The following is a 23,187-nucleotide window of genomic DNA, read 5'->3' as shown; positions in this document are numbered from 1 at the left end:
TTCTCTTGCCTGACTTTTAGGAGGACCTTGGGTAGAAGAGGCAGAGGAGGGAAGGCGTAAACTGAATGTTTTTTCCAACTGAAGGATAGGGCGTCCACTTTCCATGCTTGTCTGTGATAAGTCCTTGTGCAGAATCTTTTCAATTGATAATTTTGAGGAGAGGCAAATAGATCTATGTCTGGGGTCCCCTATTTCTGTTATGCTGAATACTTGTGGAGTTTCCACTCGTGAGGATCCATAAGGATTCTGCTTAAATCGTCTATCAGTGTGTTCTGTTTTCCTGGCAGGAATTGAGCTTGAAGATCTATTTGGTAGGCCAAAGCTGTGTCCCACAGTGCCATGGCTAATCTGCAAAGGGGGTATGTGTGTGTGCCCCCTTGCTTGTTTATATACCACATGACTGTGGTGTTGTCCATCTTTATCAGTAGTTGCCCTGGATGAAGTAAGCCCTTGAAGGCTGTTAGGACATTTTGAACAGCTAGCATCTCTTTCTGGTTGATATGTAGATGCATTTGATTTGGTGCCCATATGCCCTGAATGCATCTTCCTGCCATGTGGGCCCCACAGGCATAATCTGATGCGTCTGTTGTTAAGGTTTGGCTGGCAGGCAGTAGAGTGAAGGGCCGTCCCATGTTCTGGTGACAGGCCTTTGCCCACCATATAAACTCCTGTTGCAGGCATGGGATGAGAGGAATCATCGTTTCCAGACTGTGCGAATGTTGACTCCATAAACTTTTTAGGTACCACTGAAGTTTCCTCATATGCAGTCTTGCATATGGAATTAGTAGGATCCAGGATGCCATGAAGCCCAGAGCCAGCAGAATATGTCTTGCAGAAGACTGGGTTTTTGTTGCCATCAGTCTGAAGTAAGTAGTTAGTCGCCTTTGTTTGTCTGGCGTGAGGGTAAGCCATCTGGGCAGTTGTATGCAAGCTTGCACCCAGGAATGTTATCTTTTGAGAGGGTACCAGTTGTGATTGCTTTTCGTTTATTGTGTACCCTAGGCATGCTAGAAGCCTTTTCACAAATGCCAGGTGTCGTAGAAGAGTGTCTTTGTTCTCTGCTTGAATGAGACAGTCGTCCAAGTAAGGATATATTTGAATATTTCTTTGTCTGCAAAATGCAATTAAACATGCACTTTGTAAAGACCCTGGGCGCAGTAGATAAGCCAAAGGGCGGTGCAGAGAATTGGTAATGCATTAAGCCAGCCTTGAATCTGAGGTATCTTCTGCACGACTGTCTTATTGGGACATGCAGGTATGCCTCTTTTAAGTCTAAAGTCACCAGCCAAGCATTCTTGCTCAGCATGGGCAGAAGCTGTTGCAAGGTGAGCATTTTGAATTTTGGAATGTCCAGGTATGTGTTCAAAATTGATAAATCCAGTATTGGCCGCTAGGCCTTGTCCTTTCTGGGTACCAAGAACAGTCGAGTAAAAACCTTGTCCTTTTTCCTGTTCTGGTACTGTCTGAATGACCCCCATATCCATGAGGGACATAACCTGTTTCTGTGCCTCTGCCCATTGTTTTTTTGTCAGGTCTGGCCAACATTTTGTCATTGGCAGAGTGTGGAAATGGAATCTGTATCCCTGTGATATGATGTTCAGTACCCACTTGTCCTGGGTTATTAATTGCCAATTTTGAGCAAAAAGTGCTGATTTTCCCCCCTATGGGTGCTGCCAACAGATAAGTGCTTGGTGTAGGCAGAGGGAAGTCATTGGGATTGCTTTCTGTAGGTTTGCGCTTTATCTCCCACAGATTTGGAGGTGGATGTGCCCCATTGCTTTGACGTGTAGGAGTCTTGAGCCTGGCACCTGGAACCCTTAGGGCATCTGGATTTGCCCCTTTGAGCTCTGTCTGACACAGGAAAGTACCAATTTTTTGTAGGACAATGTCTACTGAATCTAGGTGGCTGTACTTGTAAGAAATCTTTAACAGTTTGCATGGACTTAGCTTTGTCTTCCATTTTCTTTAAAACCTCTTCTGCCTTAATACCAAACACAGAATCATGCTATAAAGGTGCATCTAGCAATTTAGTTTTAACATGATCAGGCAAATTTTGTTCCTTTAACCAAACATGCCTCCTAATCACAGATCCAGTAACTGCGGCCTTGCAGGAGGCCTCTAAAGAATCAAAACCACATTGCAAAGTATGCTTTCCAACTTATTCAGCTGCATGCAATAATTCCTGCAATTCCTTATTTTCTGCACATTCTGAAATCAACATCATTTTCTGTTTCAGCAATCCCATAACATGTTGTTGGTACTTAAGCATATGAAATTGAAAGTTTAAGGCCCTAATTGCCAAGGCTGCAGATGTATAAACCTTTTTTCCCATCTGTCCAGCGCCCTTGAATCTGTCGGAGGGGGTAGGGTTTTTTGCTGTTGAGGGCTTAACTTCCTTTGGACCCTGTGAAATAGTTTCAGGATCAGCAGCAGGGTGTCTAAATAAAAATGTATGAGAGTCAGGGACCCTGTAATACCTGTCAGGCTTACTGGGAGCCAGAGGTAAAGAATCAGGGGTCAGGCTTGACTCCGAAAAAACATCATCCACAATGTCTAACAAGGGGAATGGCTAAAGGCTTGTGCTGAGGGAGGAGGAGGAGGAAATCCCTGCGCCTCTTTTTTGATTCTGAGAAGTCTTGACTCTCCCAGTGAAAATGCTCCCTCAAAGTATGCAAGGTTTCTCCAAATGAATAATCCTCATGAGGAGATGCAGATGGAACAGACTCCTCAGCATCAGAATCCTCATAGGGAGGTAAAGATAATTATTGATCGGAAGAGGAATTAGAAGAAAGAGAAACCTGATCTGAAGATTCATAGTCAGTGTCTTGCCTAGGTCTCTTATCTGGAGGGGGATGGGTACCACTGATCAAGGTAATAAGGTCTTCAGCCATTTTGATCATCTGTTTTTTTAGGCATAGAGGCCTGTGCACGTGGCTCAGGAGTCGTTTTTTTAGTTTTTGAAAGTGTCTTTGCCTTTGGTTTTGCAGCTTTCGTCGGTTTGATATATAAATGTTGAGGTCTGAATACACCCTCAGAAGCCGGTGACTGCTCAGCAGCTTCAGATCCATCCGAGGGAGATACATCCGTCTGTCCAATACCTTGAGTATCTTGCGGCATGCCGGACTTCACATGGGTGTCAGTAGGGGCCTGCGACTCAAAAGTAGCAGGTATCAGGGGCTGTGAAAGCGCCTCACTGAGTACCGGCAACTGGCTTAGGAGAAGCTTTGCCGTCGGTTTTGGATCTCAATTGCCTTTCTCTGTCCTTTTATTTGCGTTTTTTTATGTACTCCAGTAGTCAGATTGCTATCAGATGACATCTCTGGGTAGTTAAATCTGTTTCCAAAATACTTAGATGCAAAAATATACAGCCGCTTAATAGTGCGTTGGTTAAATCTAGCACAAAACAGACAGCCAGGCACGTTGTGATCAGGGCCTAGGCAAGGAATACAGTATAAATGGAAATCCTTATGAGGTATTTGCTTTCCACAAGTATTGCAATTATTAACATTTTCTGACATCGGTAAAAAGCAAGAAAAAAAGTTTCCACAACGGGGTACTTAGCTTTATTGAAGACTTCGGTTCTGAAACTCAAACATGAATATTTCAGTAGTCGGCCGACCGGCACTTGTGAAATGCTTCTGCTTCGGGCACCGCACGGCAAGAAAGACTAAAGAAAATGGCATTGGCTGCATGTTTTATACCCCTGACGACCTGACGTCATGGAAGAGGAGACAGCAACCGATGCAAGACCCAAGACTTCAGAATTCAGGCCAACTTGAGGGCAACCTGCCAGTAGATTACCCAAATGTAATGACTGCAACAGTGAAACACGAAGAACATCAATATATGACCATGACTCAGACTTACACCAAAAACAGCAGTATAAAGGAAAAGCAATTATGCCAACCTAATTTTTATATGCAGTAAACAAATGCAAAGTCCCTGTTGTTTAAAAGTATTACCTGCTTACCTGCCCCATAAGTTTCTAAGACAATGAACCACTTCACAAAATACTGAGCAGAGCAAAGACATTTTTATACTCATGTTCTACTCAGAAAAAGATTTTTACTCCAAATTGTACTGAAAAAAAAATAAATAAATAACAGAAAATATTAAAAAACGACAGCTGAAGAAGCTGGCATTCTCATCCCTAGGGGTAAGTTGTTCACTCATAACACAAGCAGCTGGCACCAGTACCATGGGCCACATCTCACTATGGTTCAGGAGGAAAATAGCTGGAATCAGCCCTTGAAAGGGCTTGTATAGCCCAACTAGATATTGTAAAGACAATAAAGGTATGAATTTGACACGTTTCACTATAAATCTATTTTATTAGAAAGAATCCTGATAGTGATTTCTACAAAATGCACTTTCCTTAACAAAATAATAACATTTCAAACTTACTGTGGGGGGGAAACAGGAAACAAGCAAGTTTACATACCTACTATCTGTCCTCTTATAGTATCATTGTCATTGGGTCCCAATTTGCATAGATCTAACTTCTGATCTACAAAAAAAGTAGTAGATTCATGTTAAAATGAGCAAAGTATTAAAAAAAAATGATGCAGACATCCCATAATCATAAGCACCAAATGTTTTAACTAACATTTATAGAAAAAATACATTAACTGTCTAGCTAATCCAAGTGTGATGACTGCAACAGTGAAACACAAAGATCAGAATTTACAACACAAATGTTACTCGTTTTCTATTACACTGCTTATAAATTTAAAAGATAAATTGACAGTGTTTTCTATGATTCCCAGACTAGTTTACAGATCAGGCTTCAGCATTCTTTTTCCTTTCATGTACATGTATAGTATTTGTTGCACAGCAAGCTAAACAGTTTAGTATTCACTGAGGAAAACATATAGCAAAGTAAGATGTGCACACTGTTTTGAAACATGACAGATCCTCATCACAGGAAATATGAATGGAGCTTCCTTGCCCCAAATGGATTATCTATGTTATGTTATTGCTTGTTTTATTTCTTCATTCTCCAATCCAGGCTCATACTAGAGCTGGATGCTATCTTGTCACTAAGTGGGAGCAAGGCAATGAAATCTGAGCAGCTACCAATTCAGCACACACACAATCTACTACTGGGTGCTCTCATTCATAAACTGCCCAGTTCAAACTCATTCCCACCCTTCACCAGCTGAATGACCTACTGCACCTCTGATAACAACCCAAGATCTCTTAGTTCCACAAATTCATCTTTGCAGACCCACAGGACTAGGCTGTACAACGGTAAACATATGTTTTCATTTGGTTCTCAAGTATGAGAATCCTTCCTTACATAACAAAAAATTCAAACCAGTCAAAAATCAGACCTCAGCAGAAGAAAAAAAAATCACATATAAATGATACCTCCTACATGTTTCAAAGTAAGACAATAAGACAAGTACCACTACAATTCTGACCTAGGCCCCACCCCACTACATTTTCACATACAGGAAGACTAACCAACCAATACCTTCTTAACTTGCACCTTCCTCTTCTTATTCCCTCTTATCCTCAATTCCTCTCATTCCCTATTTTCACTCACCCTCCTCTAACTCTTTATACATCTGTTTCCACCACAATCCTTCCCTCCATCTACTTCCCACTCCAACACTCCTTCTCCCTTCTTCACAACTACTTCCTGCCACTCGCATCTAATCTGTGTTCGCTCGTCTAGTTCCCCATCTTTCCCCACTTTAAAACCATATCACAAAAAATGCACTCGGTGCAAGTGAAGGGAGTTCTAAACATCTGCAGTGATAACTTACAGTCTTCCACAACTGTGCACTAATACATATAGAATATGCAACTTCACCACCATCAGGAGATCATCACTTCAAGTATCTTTCTTGTTTGAAATAACGCAACGGATCATTATTCTGTTAATCATTGCATTTTTTATTTCTATCCCAGGCAAAGTATTCACTGACATCATTGCTCTACCAATCTTCGGGGGGGGGGGGGGGAGCTAAAATCTGAGAATGCATAAACTGCTGCAGTGCAGAATGATCAACAAAGCTTTATGTGCAGATTACACGCTCTCAAAGGTGGAGTAGTATGAACATTGACTAGGAGGTAGTAAAGCCTTCATGTTTCACACAACCATTCTCTTGGGGAAGATGAATAAAATCCATAAATAGTTACTGCATTAACTTACACTAGTAAAGGTGCCTTTGAGCTTGACAATCTCCACTTACACTAGTAAAGGAGCATTTGAGCTTAACAATCTCAGCATCCTTCTAACTGCTCTTTCGCATACACCAATGGCTAACAGACCACTACCATGTGAAAAATTATATCACGAATGATCGAGGTGTTAAATGACTGATACTCAAAGATCAACCAAACCATGGTAACCATCCTTAACATTAACTATTCAAATTACTAACACCAAGTAAATTGAAAAAGGAAAACTTCCTTTTCCGATGAAGACAAACACATTCACCTCAAATTTACCTCAACAGCAGTAGTATTATGGAAAACTCTTTTTTTTTTTTGTTAAGGTACAATGCATGGTTAGGGCTATAGGCAAGGGTTAGCACCATTACTAAGGTGAGCTATGTCCTCCTGCTCCACCTTAGTAATACTCTAACCCACTTCTATCCCTAACCTTGCACATTAAATTTAAAAAAAGTTTTTATGTCACTACCACAGCAAATGACAGCTCGGACACTCACTGCACGCTCAAGCACACACACAATACTAAATCCATCCTCTTAACTAACTCTAAAATACACACACTTGCACATACACTACACACCAATCCCCTTACCCAACACACAAACTTCAAGCCCAAATAAATCCTACTTAGTTTAGCTGATCATAGTGGCAGTCGCTCAGACATTTGCACAAACTCAGCACTGCATAAAAATCACTACAGTTCACTTGGTCAAGCAAATGAATGAAGGCAGTAACCAACCCTGAAAGATTAATGGGTTAACTCAAAAGTTATGGCCATGGTTCTCAGTCGAAAGACTTCAGTTGGTATCACCTTCGAAATGAAATGACAAAACACACATTTTGGAAACATTTAAGACTAAACTAAAAGTTGCTTGCACTTGCTTTCTGGACAAAGCATAATGAGCAACCACTGCTCGCCATCCTCCCTGTACTGATGCAGTGCCCTAAATAATCAGTGAATGCTAAGATTTGTTTAATTAATGTAGTTGAATGTGCACAAAATGTAAATTGCCGTTCAAAACTGCATTACCATATACTGCTACTGTAAATAGCAACTGTTTCTTTATGTAAATATCATATACTCTTGTTGTCTCTCTTGGCCTGAGACATGGCTGAAAAGGGTCTGGTGGCTAGTTAGCTTAACTGGTTATCAAACAATAAATAAATACATAAAATACACTGCAGGCAATGAAAGTTTGTCAGAAAGAACTGTATAAACACACTGTGAATATGAACCTTGCTTGTTCATAGTATCCAGCATTTGGACTGATGTCTTTTTTCTTATTATTATTGGCGATGACTATCAAAGAATTACTCATACACAAACCAGTGTAAATAGACTACTGCAACTATCGAAATCATCTGTATTTAGAATATTTTCTCCTGGAGGATCAAAGGCATTTGTTGATAAAGAACAGGCTAAGGGAGATGTTAAAAGTTTACCCCCAAAAATGAGCCAGAAAGCCGAAGAGGACTCTGCTTCTTATACTTCTGACAATAAAGCACACAGATACTACACGTTTTCCGGTGTTCCAAATAAAAATGTTTGAGAGACAGTAAAAAGCAAAGGAATTGGCTATAAGAATCAGGAGCACTCTGCATGTGAACCAGAATTTGGTGTTGGTAGATGCAGATGATCATGAAAACAATCAGCAACAAGACTGAAATTAGTGAATAAATGGGAGACTATAAAGCATCGATACATTTTGTGAAGTACGGCTTGCAAGAAAAAGTGCCCAAGAAAGACAGGACTTTTGCTGACTTTGTTAAACGTTTGAGTGGGCTATAAAGCATATTCCTCATTTTATGTCACTAATGTTTAGAAGTACAGTAAAGGCATATTCCCCACTTTATGTCCTAAAGGGAAAGAGGAGCAACTTTAAGTGCAACAATGTTGTTCACATAAGTATTTGTATAAAATATTTTATGATATAAACTGCATGTTACTTTGTAAAGCAGTACTGTACAGTGTGCAGTCAGGGGTATTTTAAATGTGGGGAAAGAATTTTCAGTAATGGTTGTAGGTCATAAACAAGTGTCTTTGTTTTGTTATAAGAATATAGACTTTATAGCATTAACAAGAAAAAAAACTGATCAGAAGCAGGTTTAAGTTAATATAATGGGATCTTGGGCTGTTAGGGTAGGGTGACAATGCATTGATTAAATTATGTGTAGAGATGAGCTAATTTCCCTTGTTTCTACAAGGGTGGATATCAAGATTAAATGACATTGGTGAAGTGTTTTTCTTTGAAGCAAAAAAAAAAGACAATTATGAAAGCCACGAACAACAAAGTTTCTTGCAACTGCAAGGACATTAGCTTGTTTCTTTCCATTAGCAAATGCACTCACTGAGACAAAGAAGTTTACAGCTGAAGTTGATGTGCAAGAGAAATTCTACACATTCTACTCTAAGTCACATTTACAAAGTTTCATGCATGTATCTGCAAAGTTGTTAGTTTTTTCTCACTGCTGACTACTTTTACATGGACATGAGCTTTCTGCAAGTGCAAGCAATTAATCTCAAGAGTTCTGAGAATGCAACATTTAAAAGTACAAGGACAAGCACTTCAGTGAAAAATAAGTCAGAAATTATGGTAAGTGAATAAGAGATGGGAGCCTCCCCCATCAGCCTTAATACTTTAATTTAATAGAAGTGCACAGTTTATTTTTATTTCAAGGTAAGCAGTTCACTTTTTCTTAGGGTTAGAATTAATTGCTTCTGAAAGTATGTAAGATATTTTTCACACTGGGAGGAGAAACAGAGATATGAAAAAAAGACAGCAATCAGTGTAAGTGGGAACACCGGCTGTAATATGCACTTCACCATGACTGACCTTAATTTTAAATTAGGTAATGCCTGTGGATGCACCTGACAATGTGGGGCAATTGTTCCTACCTGGAGGTTTAAACAATTTATTGAAAATCTACATAGCTTTGTGTGCTTGTTAGAAGTTAAGAGGGGCTGAGAATGTTCTGAAAATATATTCAGTTTTGCATTTCAGAGTTTTCATTTAAGAAAAAGTTGTGAAAAATGTGAGATAGGTTCAAACAGAGATGAGGAGAAAACTGTACAAAAGACGACTGTGCAAAGCAGTGTATGCATGCAAGACAAAAGTTCAAAATACATATTCAAAAAAACGTATGTATAATAGGTGGGTACAACAAATTTATTTCATAATGGCAACTCTATCAATATTATCTAGGAATGCAAATGAGCTTAAAGGTACAGATAAAAAGGAAAGAGTGCTGAATTACATTAGGAAATGGAGAGTGCAAATAGTGATTGTTGCATGAGACGCATTTGGAAAAAAATGAGCATGAGAATTTGATAAAGGAAATCAGGATGGATAGTTAGCAGAATACCAGGGACAAAGGAAAAAGGGGATTAATAATAATGACTGTCAGATGGCCTCCAATAGTGTCAGAAGAGGGAAAGGGGCAGTAATGGTAGATTTGTGGCAGTAAGCGGCTATTGGCAAGGGACGATTACATTGGCATGCATTTATGTTCTTAAAACTGCCATTATGAATCTTAATTTTGGGAGAAATAATCACCTTTCAGTAGGGAATATTACTTATATTTGGAGACTGGAACTTGATTTGCAATAATGAAGATATATCAGATGGTCACAGAAGGGAAAATGTAACAAAAGCGGGTAGATTTCTGAAGAAATGTATGAAAATATTTCATAAGGAAGAAGTGAAGCTAACTAGCAGGAACTTGGACAGAGTTTGCATATTATCCCTTAATGAATGTACAACTGGGTAAGACTGGAAAGAAATTATAATTCACAGGCACGTGTACATTTAACTGAAAGCCTCAACACACATCCATCAACTATTCCAGACAGTCCTACCAATAAAAACTAAGATGAAAATGCAAGTTAATGGTGAACAAATGAGACACTGTTGCTTTTCTACCTGCCTGTTGAGAGGAACTTAAGGAATGGGTAGGAAAGTATTTAAGACTTACTGTGAATGACATAACTTTCTTCAGATGGGACATCTAGTGAGTGGGATAAAATGAAAATGGAGTTTAAAAATAAAGTAGAAAGAAAAGAGAAAGAAAAAGACACGGATAAGAAATAAGAATTATTTACAGGGGATGACAAAAGTTAAAGTATTGCAGAATAATGGGAATCTCACAGAACAATAAGAGGAGCAACTGCAGAGTACTAAAGAGAAAATTAGTGATTATTTGGATAATATGCGCACGTTTTGAAAGATATTTGTTAAACTATTTTTGATAACTCCAGATCACAACTTTTAGCACAATGACTTTGGTGACAAAGTAGAAAGTATTGTTACCAAACTTAGGGAGCCTATGATAAGAAATCTTGGAAAATTTATGAAAATTTGTATAAAGCAGAGAAAGGTGGAAACTGAGAAAGAGCACAGATGGAAGTACTTACAGAAGATTTAATTATGCCAAAGTTAGTGGAAGATGAGGTTCAACAACTAATAGTCAAGATATGTGGAGACAAGATAAAAATGGTGATGTATAATCAATCTGCAGGGAAGTCTTCAGAAACAGATGGTAATCCTCCAGAAGTTTGGAGGAAGATCTGGAAGATTTTGCTTATTATTTTAAAAGGATGTGAAGCACCAGTATCTTGGAAGAAAGTTGCTGTGTCTGTATTAGCCAAAGACGGTAAAGAACCATCAGACCCAGCTTCATGTACACCCATTTCAATTTAAAATCATAATTATAAAGTGTTTATGTCTTACACTAGCTAAAAGAATAGCAAAGGTGTTTTCAAAATTGACAGATATGGATCAATGTGGTTTTGTGGAGGAGAGGCAAAGATTTAATATTAACAGAGCAATGTTGATTTTTAGGGGGAAGTCGAATTAAAAGAAATATTGCAATGAAAGCATTCAACAGAGAAAGCTGGGATTTTATGAAAAGGGCAGTGGAAGCATTTGCATCATCTGATACAATAATTAGGAAAATAAACAAAGGATCAAAGGCAAAAACTGAAACAGACGGTGTCCTCTCTGATAAGTTATGTTTGAACAGAACTACCAGGCAGGGGTGTCCTATTTCCCCTTTTTTATTTACTTCAGATTCATTGGGAAAGTAAATAAAGGCATCAGAACTTCAAGAATATAGTTGGTATAGTAATCAAGAAAAGTTGGCTTTGCTTCCAGATGACATTTGTGTGCATGATAAATGCAGACAAGAATGTCTTTGTGGTGTGGAACATTTTACGATGGTTCCATGTCTTTTCAGAATATAAAATTAATGAATATAAAACAAATGCTATAACCGTAAATTAGATATCTATACACAAATTGGTTCAGCAATACCCATATTTATGGAGACTCAATAAGATGAAGTATTCAGAAGTAAGGATTAAAAAGTCGTCTGCTATGGCAGCTAAGGATATGTAAGAAGAGAGTGAACAAAAGATAATATAAAAACTGAAAAACTGGAAGCTCTTGTTTACAGATATGGATAGTCAAGTTAAAAGCAGTGAAAATATTTTTAGTCACTTTAGTTTTACATACAGGTCAGGCATATTTTTATCAACCAGAGGAGAAGCTGTGGACAATAATTAATAAGGAGTTGAAGGGATTTATCTGAGACAGGAAGGGGAAAATTAAGAGGCATATATTGATCCTCCCAAGAAAACAAGGTGGTTTAGGATTATATGATTTGAAGTGAAATTTTAGAGCTACACAGTTAAGGCTCATGTACATAACAAGAGAAGTGGAAAGGGACCATGATGAAGTGGGGGGTGTTCAAAAAATAAGAAAAGAGGGGAGTTTGGATGCAGATCCTTAAGGAGAACCACCACCATACAGATTACATTCATAAAGCTGAATAAAGTATTCTAAGAATTAAGCCAACATGGGAATGGAGAAAAGATTTTGCCAATAGGTATGACTGCAAGTTGGGGTGTAGAAAATAAGCAAAAGGGGGCTGGAATTTACTGGAGAAAACTGGCAAATAACTAGGCAGGAAAGGTGGCAGAGTGGGATAAAGCAAAGAAGTTTGTACTGCAGGTCAGAGACTGCCCTTCCTACCAAGGACTGATAAAGGCAAACAGAAACGGGAGTCCTAAGTGAAAGACCTGCTCTGGTAGAGTTTTTAGTCAAATCTAGAACAAAAACTGCTGTTAAAAAGGGATAATTAGCAGGTTATATAAAATACTGCATGACAAGTATTAGAATCAATTACAGGGCATTAGAAAATTAATTCTAATTAAAATTACGATAGGAAATTCACCCCGGGGATCACATCAGTCTCCATGCTAGGCAGTGGGTCCAGGGAAGTAAATATTGTGGGAAGAAATATCCAGGGAATTGTTATGGATTGGCATGTATAGGCCCTAGGGCCAATAGCCTAGTACCAACCTATGAAAAGACTGGGATGAGACTGGGAAAGCAGTTTACAATGGAAGGACTCCCAAGTATGCCACAAAGTCCAGAAGGTTCAGGATTTTTGCTTGGATGAATTGTTTGCGTATGTATTTTTATACCCTAAGCAGACTTCAAATAATTTTTCTTCAGTTAGCTAGCAAATGCTGGACTTGTAATGGGGAAGAAAGACCAAACTAGTTACATGTTTTTTCAGATAGTAATGAGTTGACAGATTTTAAAAAATCCCTACAGAGTACTCTATCAAAAATAATGGGGGAGCAAATGACTGTAATGAAGGAAATGATTATTTTGAACAGGGATACAGGATCTCAATTGCCTAGACATAGTAAAGCCTTAAATTTAATGTTGCTGGCTGCCACAAAAGCGATTACTAGAAAATGGAAATCAGAATCGAAACCAAATGTATTTGAATTATTACATACTGGAAGAGGTATCTTTAAAATAAAAGGGAAGGAGCAAATTACATAGAAGTAAAAGGAATTTGTGGGAACAATACATGCAGAATAATGCTCAGGAGGAGGAGGAGTAAGGCTTAAGGGAAGGCAGGAATTGAGCCATTTACGTAACGTTGGACAGAATGACATTTATGAAGAAAGAAAACATGAACAATGTGTGCAAATCTAAAAAATTCTAATATGGTTTGTTTTCTTTACCATTAATGTATGTGTGCCTATGTCTTGAATAATAACTTAAAAAAAGGTGTTTAAAAGAAAAAGACTTACCGGAACATCATAATACAAAATATTGTAAACTACCTAACAGAAATGAAAAGAAAATGAATAGACTACTAAGGTTTAAGTTGCAAGTTTTGGAATTTGTAGTGACTCCCAGTCAAGGTCTGGTGTGCTGTCAGACCAGACACACCTTGAGAAAATGGCAATAGTCTACAACATGTTAAACCGATGGCCACAATGTTGCAGCTGTCATGCGGAGTTCCTTCCTACAGCAAAACACACATGGTTGGCCCAGACACAATTATCATCCATCAGTCCCTCTTTAGAATTTTCTAAGAAAAAGAAGAAGCATTCTAAGGAGGGTTTGTTAATCTGAAAACAATTTCAGTACCCATCAGCCCCTAGGCTCAAGGGTGGCTGACAACCAGTAAATTTTATTTGCATCCCTATATCCAGTGCTTATTTTGACTGAGGCATTTGGTGCAACCTCTCTGGAGGCCACCACTGCACACATCCTGGCCTTTAAGGCATGACTGTTGGTTTACAAGGTTGAAAGTGATATCCCTTAGGTACAGGTTAAGACTGAAGGGGACCAGATCTAGGTTGTGGTTACCTTCCATGCCCTGTGTTCTTTCAGTTGGACCACAAGTCAAAGCAGAAAATGAAGCCACAAACTGAAGAGGTTCTCTGTCAAGTTTGCTCCAGCTACAGCTGATCAGGTCTCAACCCGCAGTATTCACACGTTTGTGTCCAGGAACTTTTCAGACTAGTTCGAGGCTTCATAAATTCCAGACAGAGAACCTGTAAAATGGTCCTGCTAAAAGAATCTCCCTTCCCAACAAAAGAGTGAGCAATTTCTCCAGAGTCATTTTTCCTTGTGGCATTGATATGGAGGTGCTGTCATATGTAAATTAGCTTTCCCCGGCCTCTTTCTTAGATTCAGATTCTGGCAACACTTTCCTCTCAGCTTCATCACTTGAGCATTTATCTTTAGAGATGCCCCCTCACAGGATGAAATCATCTTTCACTTGGGAGTCTAAATTGTTCCTTCAGGCCCACGTCAGGTGCAGACAATTTCTAGACCTGCCTGAGCCTAATCCCTTGGCTTTTTCTCCATTCCTTGTACTCCTGTATTATCCATTCACTACAATATATTTGTAGCCAGAGTCCTAGTCCCATCTCCATCCCTAAGATGCCAGACTCCTCCTGAAGTGCTCACATCTCTCAAAACACCTTTTTAAGAATTCAGCAGCAGATGAACAGTGCTGTCACTTGATTCCTCTATCTAGTGGGGCTACTGTCAGGAATTCAATTCCAAGTGACAGGGAGAGTTGATATGTGACCAGTTTTTGGTCAAACACCAGTTCCATGCACTCAACTTCCAAGAATCTCTAAATCAACAAGAAGCAACCTGTGTGCAGTGTCAGTGATGGAATGGTTTCAGAAAAACTAGAAGAAAAATTTGACCAAAATTCACTCAGAAGCATTTAAAATAAGTGGAAATTTGGAATAACCTATAAGAACACATGAAAAATCATTGGAAAAAGTAGTAGTTTTACATAAATCAGGCTGAACTGCTAAGTTTGAAGTTGTCAGAATTAAAAAGGAAAGAATGACAGATTTAGGAAGCAAGTAAAGAAATCTTTCAGAAAATAGTAGATGCTGAATACACACATGGTTGGAGGGGAGTGGAATATGTTAACTTCATGAAGGTATAAAGAAAAAAATTGGACTAGTTTTCTAAAGAAGTTAGTAATTTATACCAGGGTTGCTAGACGTCCCTATCTGAGTGGGACTCTCCCGAGATCAGCAGCTTAATCCCGAGTCCCGCACTACCAGTTAAAATCCCGGCGAAACAGCCTCCACTTTGCGATTTATGATTGGCCCATATGCCAGTATACGAGTCACTCAAAAAATCGCAAAGCAGAGCCACTTCTGCTTAATGCGGAACTGTCTGCTGCTCCGCACGAACAGAAGACCTTTTTTTTTGGTCTTCACTTAGCATGACAGACACTATTTTCTTGTCCCTACCTGGCCCTTCAGAAATCTGGCAACCCTGATTGAGACACTTCTGCTCCTAACACAGTCTCCAGAAAGAAGCAAAGATCTCTATTGGTTAAAATGCAGTTGAATAAGCAGGAGGAGATGCTTTTGAGAAAATTATGGCAAAATAGAAATATGTTGGACATTGGTGATACTAAGGGATTGATGGAAAATGATGACTCACTTTACACTACACAAAAAATGAGTAAGTTTATTCTTGTCATTAAGAGGTGACATGAAGCTAGGCTGAGCTTGAAACTGGTACACCTTACAGTTTTCAGAATTTTTTTTCCGCATATGAGCCAAAAGTTTATATACTGAGGGGATAAAAAGCTCAGCCAATAGAACCCCAGTTAGCAAAGAGAAGAAAGCTCAGTTTCTGACCTTACAGAGTTAAGACAGTCTAAAACAAACAGTGTCAGTGAAATCATTTCTCCATTTTCCAAAAGAAAATGCTTCAGTCAGAATGAGAAGCCCAGGAGGAAAGTAGAAGAGGAAGTCCAAGCTTGAATTCCAAGTAGATGCTGGAGCTGCAAGAAGGGGAGGAACAGAAAGACGATCAACTACGTGAATTTGCTGAACACTGTAAGAGCTGGAAACATCAGTTCCACTGTCAGTTGTTTGAACAAGTGATAAAACTGAAAAGAAATGAACTTGGATTTGAACCAGAAACTGGTATGATGAAAGGGTAAGTATTGTGCAGAAGACTATTAAAGTGAATCTGCTACACAGTGGGGGAGTGGAGTATCAACCCCATTTATGTGCAGTTTATTTCAAAACATGGAGGGAGCTAAAGCATATCCATCTCATTTTGTTGTGGTAACTCATGAAAGAACCAAATGAAGGCAAAGAAATTTAAGTACAATACATTTTCGTTTACGCATTGTGTGTTAAATGTATTAACATTATTGTAAAATGTAATACTGTAGTTAAATATATGTTTCGAAATTCAAAGGGTTAAAGTGTAAGAAATGCATAGTATATGTATGGCAAAATAAATTCTTTCCTGAATGGTAACTTGACTTGATTAACAGCAGACAATTAAATGTAATGCGGTTTATGGCTTATTGTAGGATCAGAGAGAACTGTAAAGAAGGATGAAGCTAGATACTTTTTTTCAAACACCTTTATTGAATTATCACTTGTGACATAGGCAAATTTACATTCATATAAAAGTAATCAAACTATATTAACATAAACATTATACTTCACATATATTGCTATATATCATACAACCTAAGCAATATTGGGTAAATTATTCAATTCTTGCCCTTTTTTTTTTTTTTTTTATAACAAGAAACATCTTCATTAAACCATCACTTACTACATAGGCAATCATACATTTATATAAATGAAAATAAACCACACCAGCACAATCCTAGTCCCAAGCATTTCACATCACAAACCAGAATGGCACACTCCCAGTTACAAATATTATACATCACTTATAATCTACCCAATCTTTCTCACTCAAACATTAATTAGCTCACTTAAGTCCTGCTGCCTTTAAGGCCTCAATCCTCCCTTGTATGTATGGTTCCCACAATTCCCATTTTTCCTACGTAGTTTGCTCCTACCCTTTCCTAAAGATCTCAATTCCAGTTGTTTTATCTCTGTTACTATATTCACTACTTCGTACTGCGGTGGTGGTGCTGCAGTAGCGTTGTCGCCTCACAGTAAGACTTCCTGTTCGATTCTCAGCTAGAGCATCTTCTGTGTGGAGACGTGTGAATGGGTGTACCTTCGTTGAAGGCTGTGCGTCAGGGCCAGCAACTCGGCAAGTAAAAATCTACTGCCAATTATTAGCGGATCGGAGTTCCGCTGTGGCAACCCCTAACCGGGAAAAGCTGAAAGATACAACTATATTCACTACTTCCAGTATAATTGGTTTAGACTTTTTATTTCCATTTTCTAGTAATTGCTTTTTTGTCAGGCATCATTATTACACTAGAGCAAGGCCTTACCATGTCTAGGCAATTCCGATTCTGTATCACAGCTCAGAAAAATTATCTCCCTCGTCAGACCAATCTACCTATCTAGAATCTCCGACAGTGTATCCCGCAGAGAATCCTTAAAGTTTGCCATCTCACCACACCCCCCAAAAATATGCTCCCAATTACCTCTTTCTTCCCCTTCATACTTCCAACATTTACAGTCTACTAGAGTTAAAATTTTCTGGAGTCTACTTAGGGTATAAAAATAAGTATGTAAACATTTCCAGGCAAAAATCCTAAATCTTCTAGATTATGTTGCATATTTGGGAGACATACATATATCCTCCCATTGTTTCTTTGTGAATTGCTTATCCAAACTCTCTTCCAATCTTTCTAAACTCCACTGATTGATTCTTACAGTTATCATGCAATGTTTTATATGCTCTACTAATTATTCCTTTTCTAATGGCCGCTTCTGTTCTAGATTCTATTAAAAAAACTCTACCAGTGCTGGTCTTTTGTTTAGGACCCCCCTATTTCTTTCTCTTTGCCTATACTCTGGTATCAGTCCCTGATAGGGAAGGCAATCTCTAACCTGCAGTCCAAATAAATTCTGGAGCGTCTTCCTATTCTATCATTCCCTCTCTAGTTATTTGCTCCCAATACCTTGGTTCCTTTGCCAGTTTTCTCCAAGTTTCGCCCCCCTGCCTATTGTTTGCATCACTACTTGCAGTCAACTCTATCGGCAGAATCTCCTTCCTCCATTCCCATGTTGGTTTAGTTCTTAGAATACTCTCTACTACTTTATGGATATAACATTCTGCATGACTATGGTTATTCTCCTTAAAGGCCTGCATTCAAAATCCCAGTCTCTCCTTGTTTCTTGAGCTTCATCATTAGCCCTTTCCACTTTAAATTATAGTTTTCTGCTTGAGCTATGTATGGGAATCTTAACTGCGTAGCTCTGAAATACCCATTCAAATTGGGTAATCCCAATCCACCCTGTTCTACTAAAAGAATCAGCTTATCCTACTTGACTCTTGCCATCTTTCCCCGACAATTCAGCTCTTTATTAATTACTACCCACAACTTCTCCTCTGGTTGATAAAAAATATGCCGGACTTGTGTACGACTAAAAGGACTAGAAACATTTTAACTGCTTGTATCTTACTATCTATATCCATATAACAAAGCTTCCATTTTCTCAGTTTTTGCATTACCTTTTTAACCTCTTCCCACATATCTTTAGCTGCCACACTAGAATCAATTTTTAATCCATACTCCTAAATATTTTATTTTATCATGTCCCCATGAATATGGGTATTCCTGAACCAGGTCATGTGTCGGTACATAATTTACCACTATTGCCTTTGTTTTAGCTTCATTAATTTTGTATCCTGAAAACATCTGAAACTGTTTCAAAATGTTCCACAACACTGTAAAGTCTTTCTGGCTTTATCAGGTATAAAATAATATATGCATATAAAGAGAGCTTTTCTTGATCATCATACCAATTAAATCCTTGAATTTCAGAGTCCCTTAGTTTCTTTGCCAGTGGTTCCAAATATAATGCAAATAATAAAGGGGAAAGAGGATACCCCTGGCTTCATTCCTTTGCTCAAGCAGAAATTATCAGACAGGACCCCACTCACTTTAATTTTCACCTCCGATCCCTCATAAATTCTCCTGATCAACCTTATAATTTTTACAGCAAATGCAAATGCTTCCATTGCCCTGCTCATAAAGTCCCAGCTTAGTATGTCAAATGCTTTCTCTGCATCAACCCCCACCAACAACAACGGCACTTTCTTACATTCTGCTTCTCTCTGGATCATCATTGTTATAGACATGAACACTTTATAATCATAGTTTAGTACTGAAACTGGCCTGTATGAAGTTGGATCTGATGGATCCTTAACATTTGTAGGTATTACAGCTACCACTGCTTTCTTCCAAGATGGTGGTACTTCTACTCCTCTGAAGATATTGTTCAACAAAACCTTCATGATCTTTATCAGTTTTTTTCTTCCCAGCTTCAAAACTTCCACAGGAATACCATCTATTCTGGATGACTTTCCTGTAGACTGGTTATACATCACAATTTTTATCTCATCTCCTCCTATCCTGTTAATAATTGAGCCTCATCTATCTCTAACCTTGGCATATTTAATTCTTCCATAAACATTTCCATTTGTATCTTTTCTTGATTTCCATAGTTCTCTGCTTTATAGAGACAAAGAATTTCTGAAATATTTCTAATACCTTTAAAGGATCTCTTATTATCTTCTTTGTTATAGGCTCCTTAAGTTTGGCAACAACCCTTTCTACTTTCTGTTGTCTGTGTCGTTGTGCTAAAAGTTTTTGTGCTGTAGTGTTATCAAAAAACAGTATGCCGTGGTGTTAACTCACAGCAAGAGGTTCTCCCATTCGATTCTCGGCTTGGCTTGGGAGTGTCTTGTGTGTGGAGTCTGCATGTCCTCCCCATGGTTGGGTAGCATTTCGAAAGACATGCGTGCGTAAATGGGCGTGCCTTCGTTGAAGGGTGGGCATCGAGCTGGCACCTCAGCGTTTTGTAAAAATCTACTGCCAATCATTAGCAGACCAGAGTACCGCTGTGCCGACCCCTTACCAGGAAAAGCCGAAAAACAAACAACAGTGTTATTAAAAAAACAGTTGCTTAACAGCAATCTTTCTAAGCTCGTGCATATTATCAAGGTAACTCCTTACATTCTGCCTAGCATTCTGCAGTTGATCCTCCTCTTGTTCTGTGACATTCCCCCTAATCTGCAATACTTTCACATTTTCAGTCCCTCTAAATAATTCTGGTTACTTCTTAACCATAGCTCCCTTTCTTTTATTTCATCCTGTTTTTAAAATCCACCTTAATTTTATCCTACTCCCTAGCTATTGGCTAAGCTTCTGGTGTCATTCTAAGGGGATCCAGTATCTGACTGCATGGGACAACATGGTCGACAGACCACGATGCTTTGCCAGAGATGGCCTGCACCTGTCGCCCCCTGGGATTCCGGATACTGGCTAAGGCTCTTGCCACTGCTACAGTGCCTTTATTAGGCAAGGTTCAAATGCTAAATTCACCACCGTAACAGGTACAAGCAAGCAAACTCTGAGTGTAATGCTACTCAGTTCTAGAAGTCTAAACCTCAAAATGCACCCACTCGAGGCACTCCTTAAATTTATAGGTTCATACTAGGCTATCTGCCCTAGGGCATTTATAAGCCTAGCCAGAGTGTGTTTGGCTTTTGCCACCCATTTTAAATTAATTTTGCTGTGCCCTTTTTTGAGGTTAGTATACTGTGCCTCTGTCTAACAGTGACACAGAAGTGATACCTGGGGTAAACCTACGATCTCCCATCCACTCATCAAGATTCCTCTTGGAGAAATTGGAGGACATCGACATCTGTGCATTGACACAGACCTAGTTCAAGGCTCCAGAGAGCACCCTGCATTACCAGGCTATAATTCATACCACACATTTCGGCCACCTAACCTGGACTGAAACACTAAAGGTGGAGGCGTGTCCATATTCATTAAGGATATCCACACCTCCAGGATAGTTGCTCAACATAATGCATCCAAAATTATCCAAGTGCAACCAACACTTGGCAAGACTGCAATCCAGGTTGTAGCTTGTTACAGATCCCCCACCATGCCCCAGGATTCCCACTCCATTTGTTAAGATAATGGAAATGCCTTAAGTATGGGCGATTTCAACTACCATCAACTGGGAAAACTACTCATGCACCAACTCATTCGCTCAACATTTTCTTCTGGAATTCATAAATTCCAACGCCTTGGATCAGCTTGTCCACACCCCCACCAGGGGCAGCAATATCCTGGACCTAGTCATTACCGATATGGGTAACTGATGTTCCACGCCAGAGGTAAACTCCTCACTGGTCAAATCCAACCACAAGCTAATCACCCTAGACATCCATATCCCACCCCCCATTAAGAAAACCACTGTCAAAAACTACTCCAAAGCCAACTTCGTGCTTCTTAAGACAAAAGTGGCAAACGTCACAACACCCATACAGATGGAAAATAGAGGTACGACTGCTGAACCTTACACAAATTCCCTGTATAAACACATACACGAGTGCATGGATCGTGCCATCCCCAACAGAACCAAGACGTTATCCTCCAAAAAAAGGAAACCAATCTGGTGGTCCCCTGCCATAAACAAACTCTACAACAGAAGGAAGAAGCTGTTGCAAAAAACAGTAAAACCCAAGATTGAAGGATCTCCTTGGTCAGCCTCAGCAAGAAGCTGAGATCCCCCATAAAATCCTCAAAAGCCAGTTATGAAAATAAAATCGCCACTGATTCCAAAGACAACCACAAAGTATTCTATAGCTATGTCAAGAATCTCAATGGCAACACGCAGATCTGCTATGAGCTACAGCACAATGGCACTAACTATACAGAACCAACCGATATTGCCAACCTCCTGGCAGATGGGTTCAGTACTAACTTTACCCCCCTCCCACCCTCCAAAGGGCCCATATTAATACTGGAAGAATTCAAAGCCCCTGTAATCATGGATAAACAAGTAAAGACCGCACTCTCCAAAGTCAAGAACACAGCATCCATGAGACCAGACAACATCCCAGGCTACGTACTGCATGAACTACAGAACAAACTCGCACCCCACCTAAGTACCATGTTCAATCATAGCCTCACCTCAGGCTATGTGCCTACTGAATGGCACAAAGTAACGGTTATCCCATTTCACAAAGGGGGTGCCACCACGGACCCTGGAAACTACCACCCCATTAGCCTGACAAGTCTGGTCTGCAAGGTCATGGAAAATATCATCTTGGAGCTTATAAACAAAAACATAGGTAACCTCCAAACCCTGGACCCCGCTCAGTTTGGGTTTGTAAAAGGTAGATCATGTCTACTAAACCTGATTGACTTCTTTGAAGCAGTCACTTGAGTCATAGAGGAGGGCAAGGTAGTGCACACAGCCTATCTTGACCTCTCCAAGGCTTTTGATAGTGAAACTCACTAAACTGGGTAAATATTCCTATGTCACAAGATGGGTGGTCACCTGGCTCACTGACAGAACACAAACAGTAAAAGTAGCAGACTCCAAGTCCAACTTCAGACCAGTGACGAGTGGAGTACCACAGGGGTCGGTCCTGAGTCCTCTTCTGTTCAGCATCTACGTCTCTCAAGTGCAGGCCAACACAGAAGGTCTTTGGCTAACAAAGTTCACAGATGACTGCAAAATGGTAGCCATAGTAGAATCACCTAATGATGCAGACAGTCTACAAAAGGGCCTCAGAGACATATGCTTGCTGTCAAAATCATCGCCTCAAGCTCATTGCCAAGAAGTGCATTGTCATCCCTTTTGGTAAAAACTCAGTACCCATGAACTACCACATAGGCGGTAGCTCACTAAACACTGAAAGTGACCTTGGGACACAGGTGGACAATAGTCTTTCCTTTGATAACCACATCACCACAGTAGTCAGGAAATCCTTCTACATGGCACACCTCATCACAAAAGGGTTCTCCTCTTGAAAAAAGGAGATAATTGTTCCTCTCTACTCATCCCTCATCAGACCCATTATAGAGTACAATGCCCCATCTGGCACGTATCTCACAAGACACCTACAACAATTGGAAAGGCCACAGAAATACCTCATTAAGAGGATTACCGACCTCAAACAGATGCCATACGCAGACAGTTTCAAAAAACTGCAGCTCTACTCCGTTGCATATTGCCTACTCAGAGGCGATCTCTGCCTAACATACATACAAATCTATTTCAAACCCAGAGCTGTTGGACATGCTACACTTAATGAAATCACAATCTCTCTGAACCACATGCTCCAGGGACCTAAACCTTGTCACCATAACAAACAGAACATGCTGGAGGGATAGATTTCTGTCCCAGAGACTTCCCATACTCTGGGACAAACTACCCATTCATGTCCAGCA

At 39.5% G+C, this 23,187-nt stretch overlaps 1 protein-coding gene across 1 annotated transcript in view; it reads right to left on the bottom strand.

The window, feature by feature from the left end:
* The window catches only part of SMURF2 (SMAD specific E3 ubiquitin protein ligase 2), a gene marked incomplete in the record, with an annotated part of 2,869,016 nt that overhangs the window by 1,629,031 nt on the left and 1,216,798 nt on the right, over window positions 1-23,187 (bottom strand). Inside the window, 1 exon segment of the mRNA XM_044080880.1 lies at window positions 4,442-4,507. Within this exon segment, the coding sequence (XP_043936815.1) occupies window positions 4,442-4,507 (66 nt within the window).

Source organism: Protopterus annectens, chromosome 8.part0 (assembly GCF_019279795.1).
Source record: "Protopterus annectens isolate FY-2018-M chromosome 8.part0, PAN1.0, whole genome shotgun sequence".
In the NCBI taxonomy this organism is placed as follows: Eukaryota; Metazoa; Chordata; order Ceratodontiformes; family Protopteridae; genus Protopterus; species Protopterus annectens.
The sequence above is the reverse complement of the archived record's forward strand: the minus strand, read 5'-3'. Positions and strand labels throughout refer to the sequence as shown.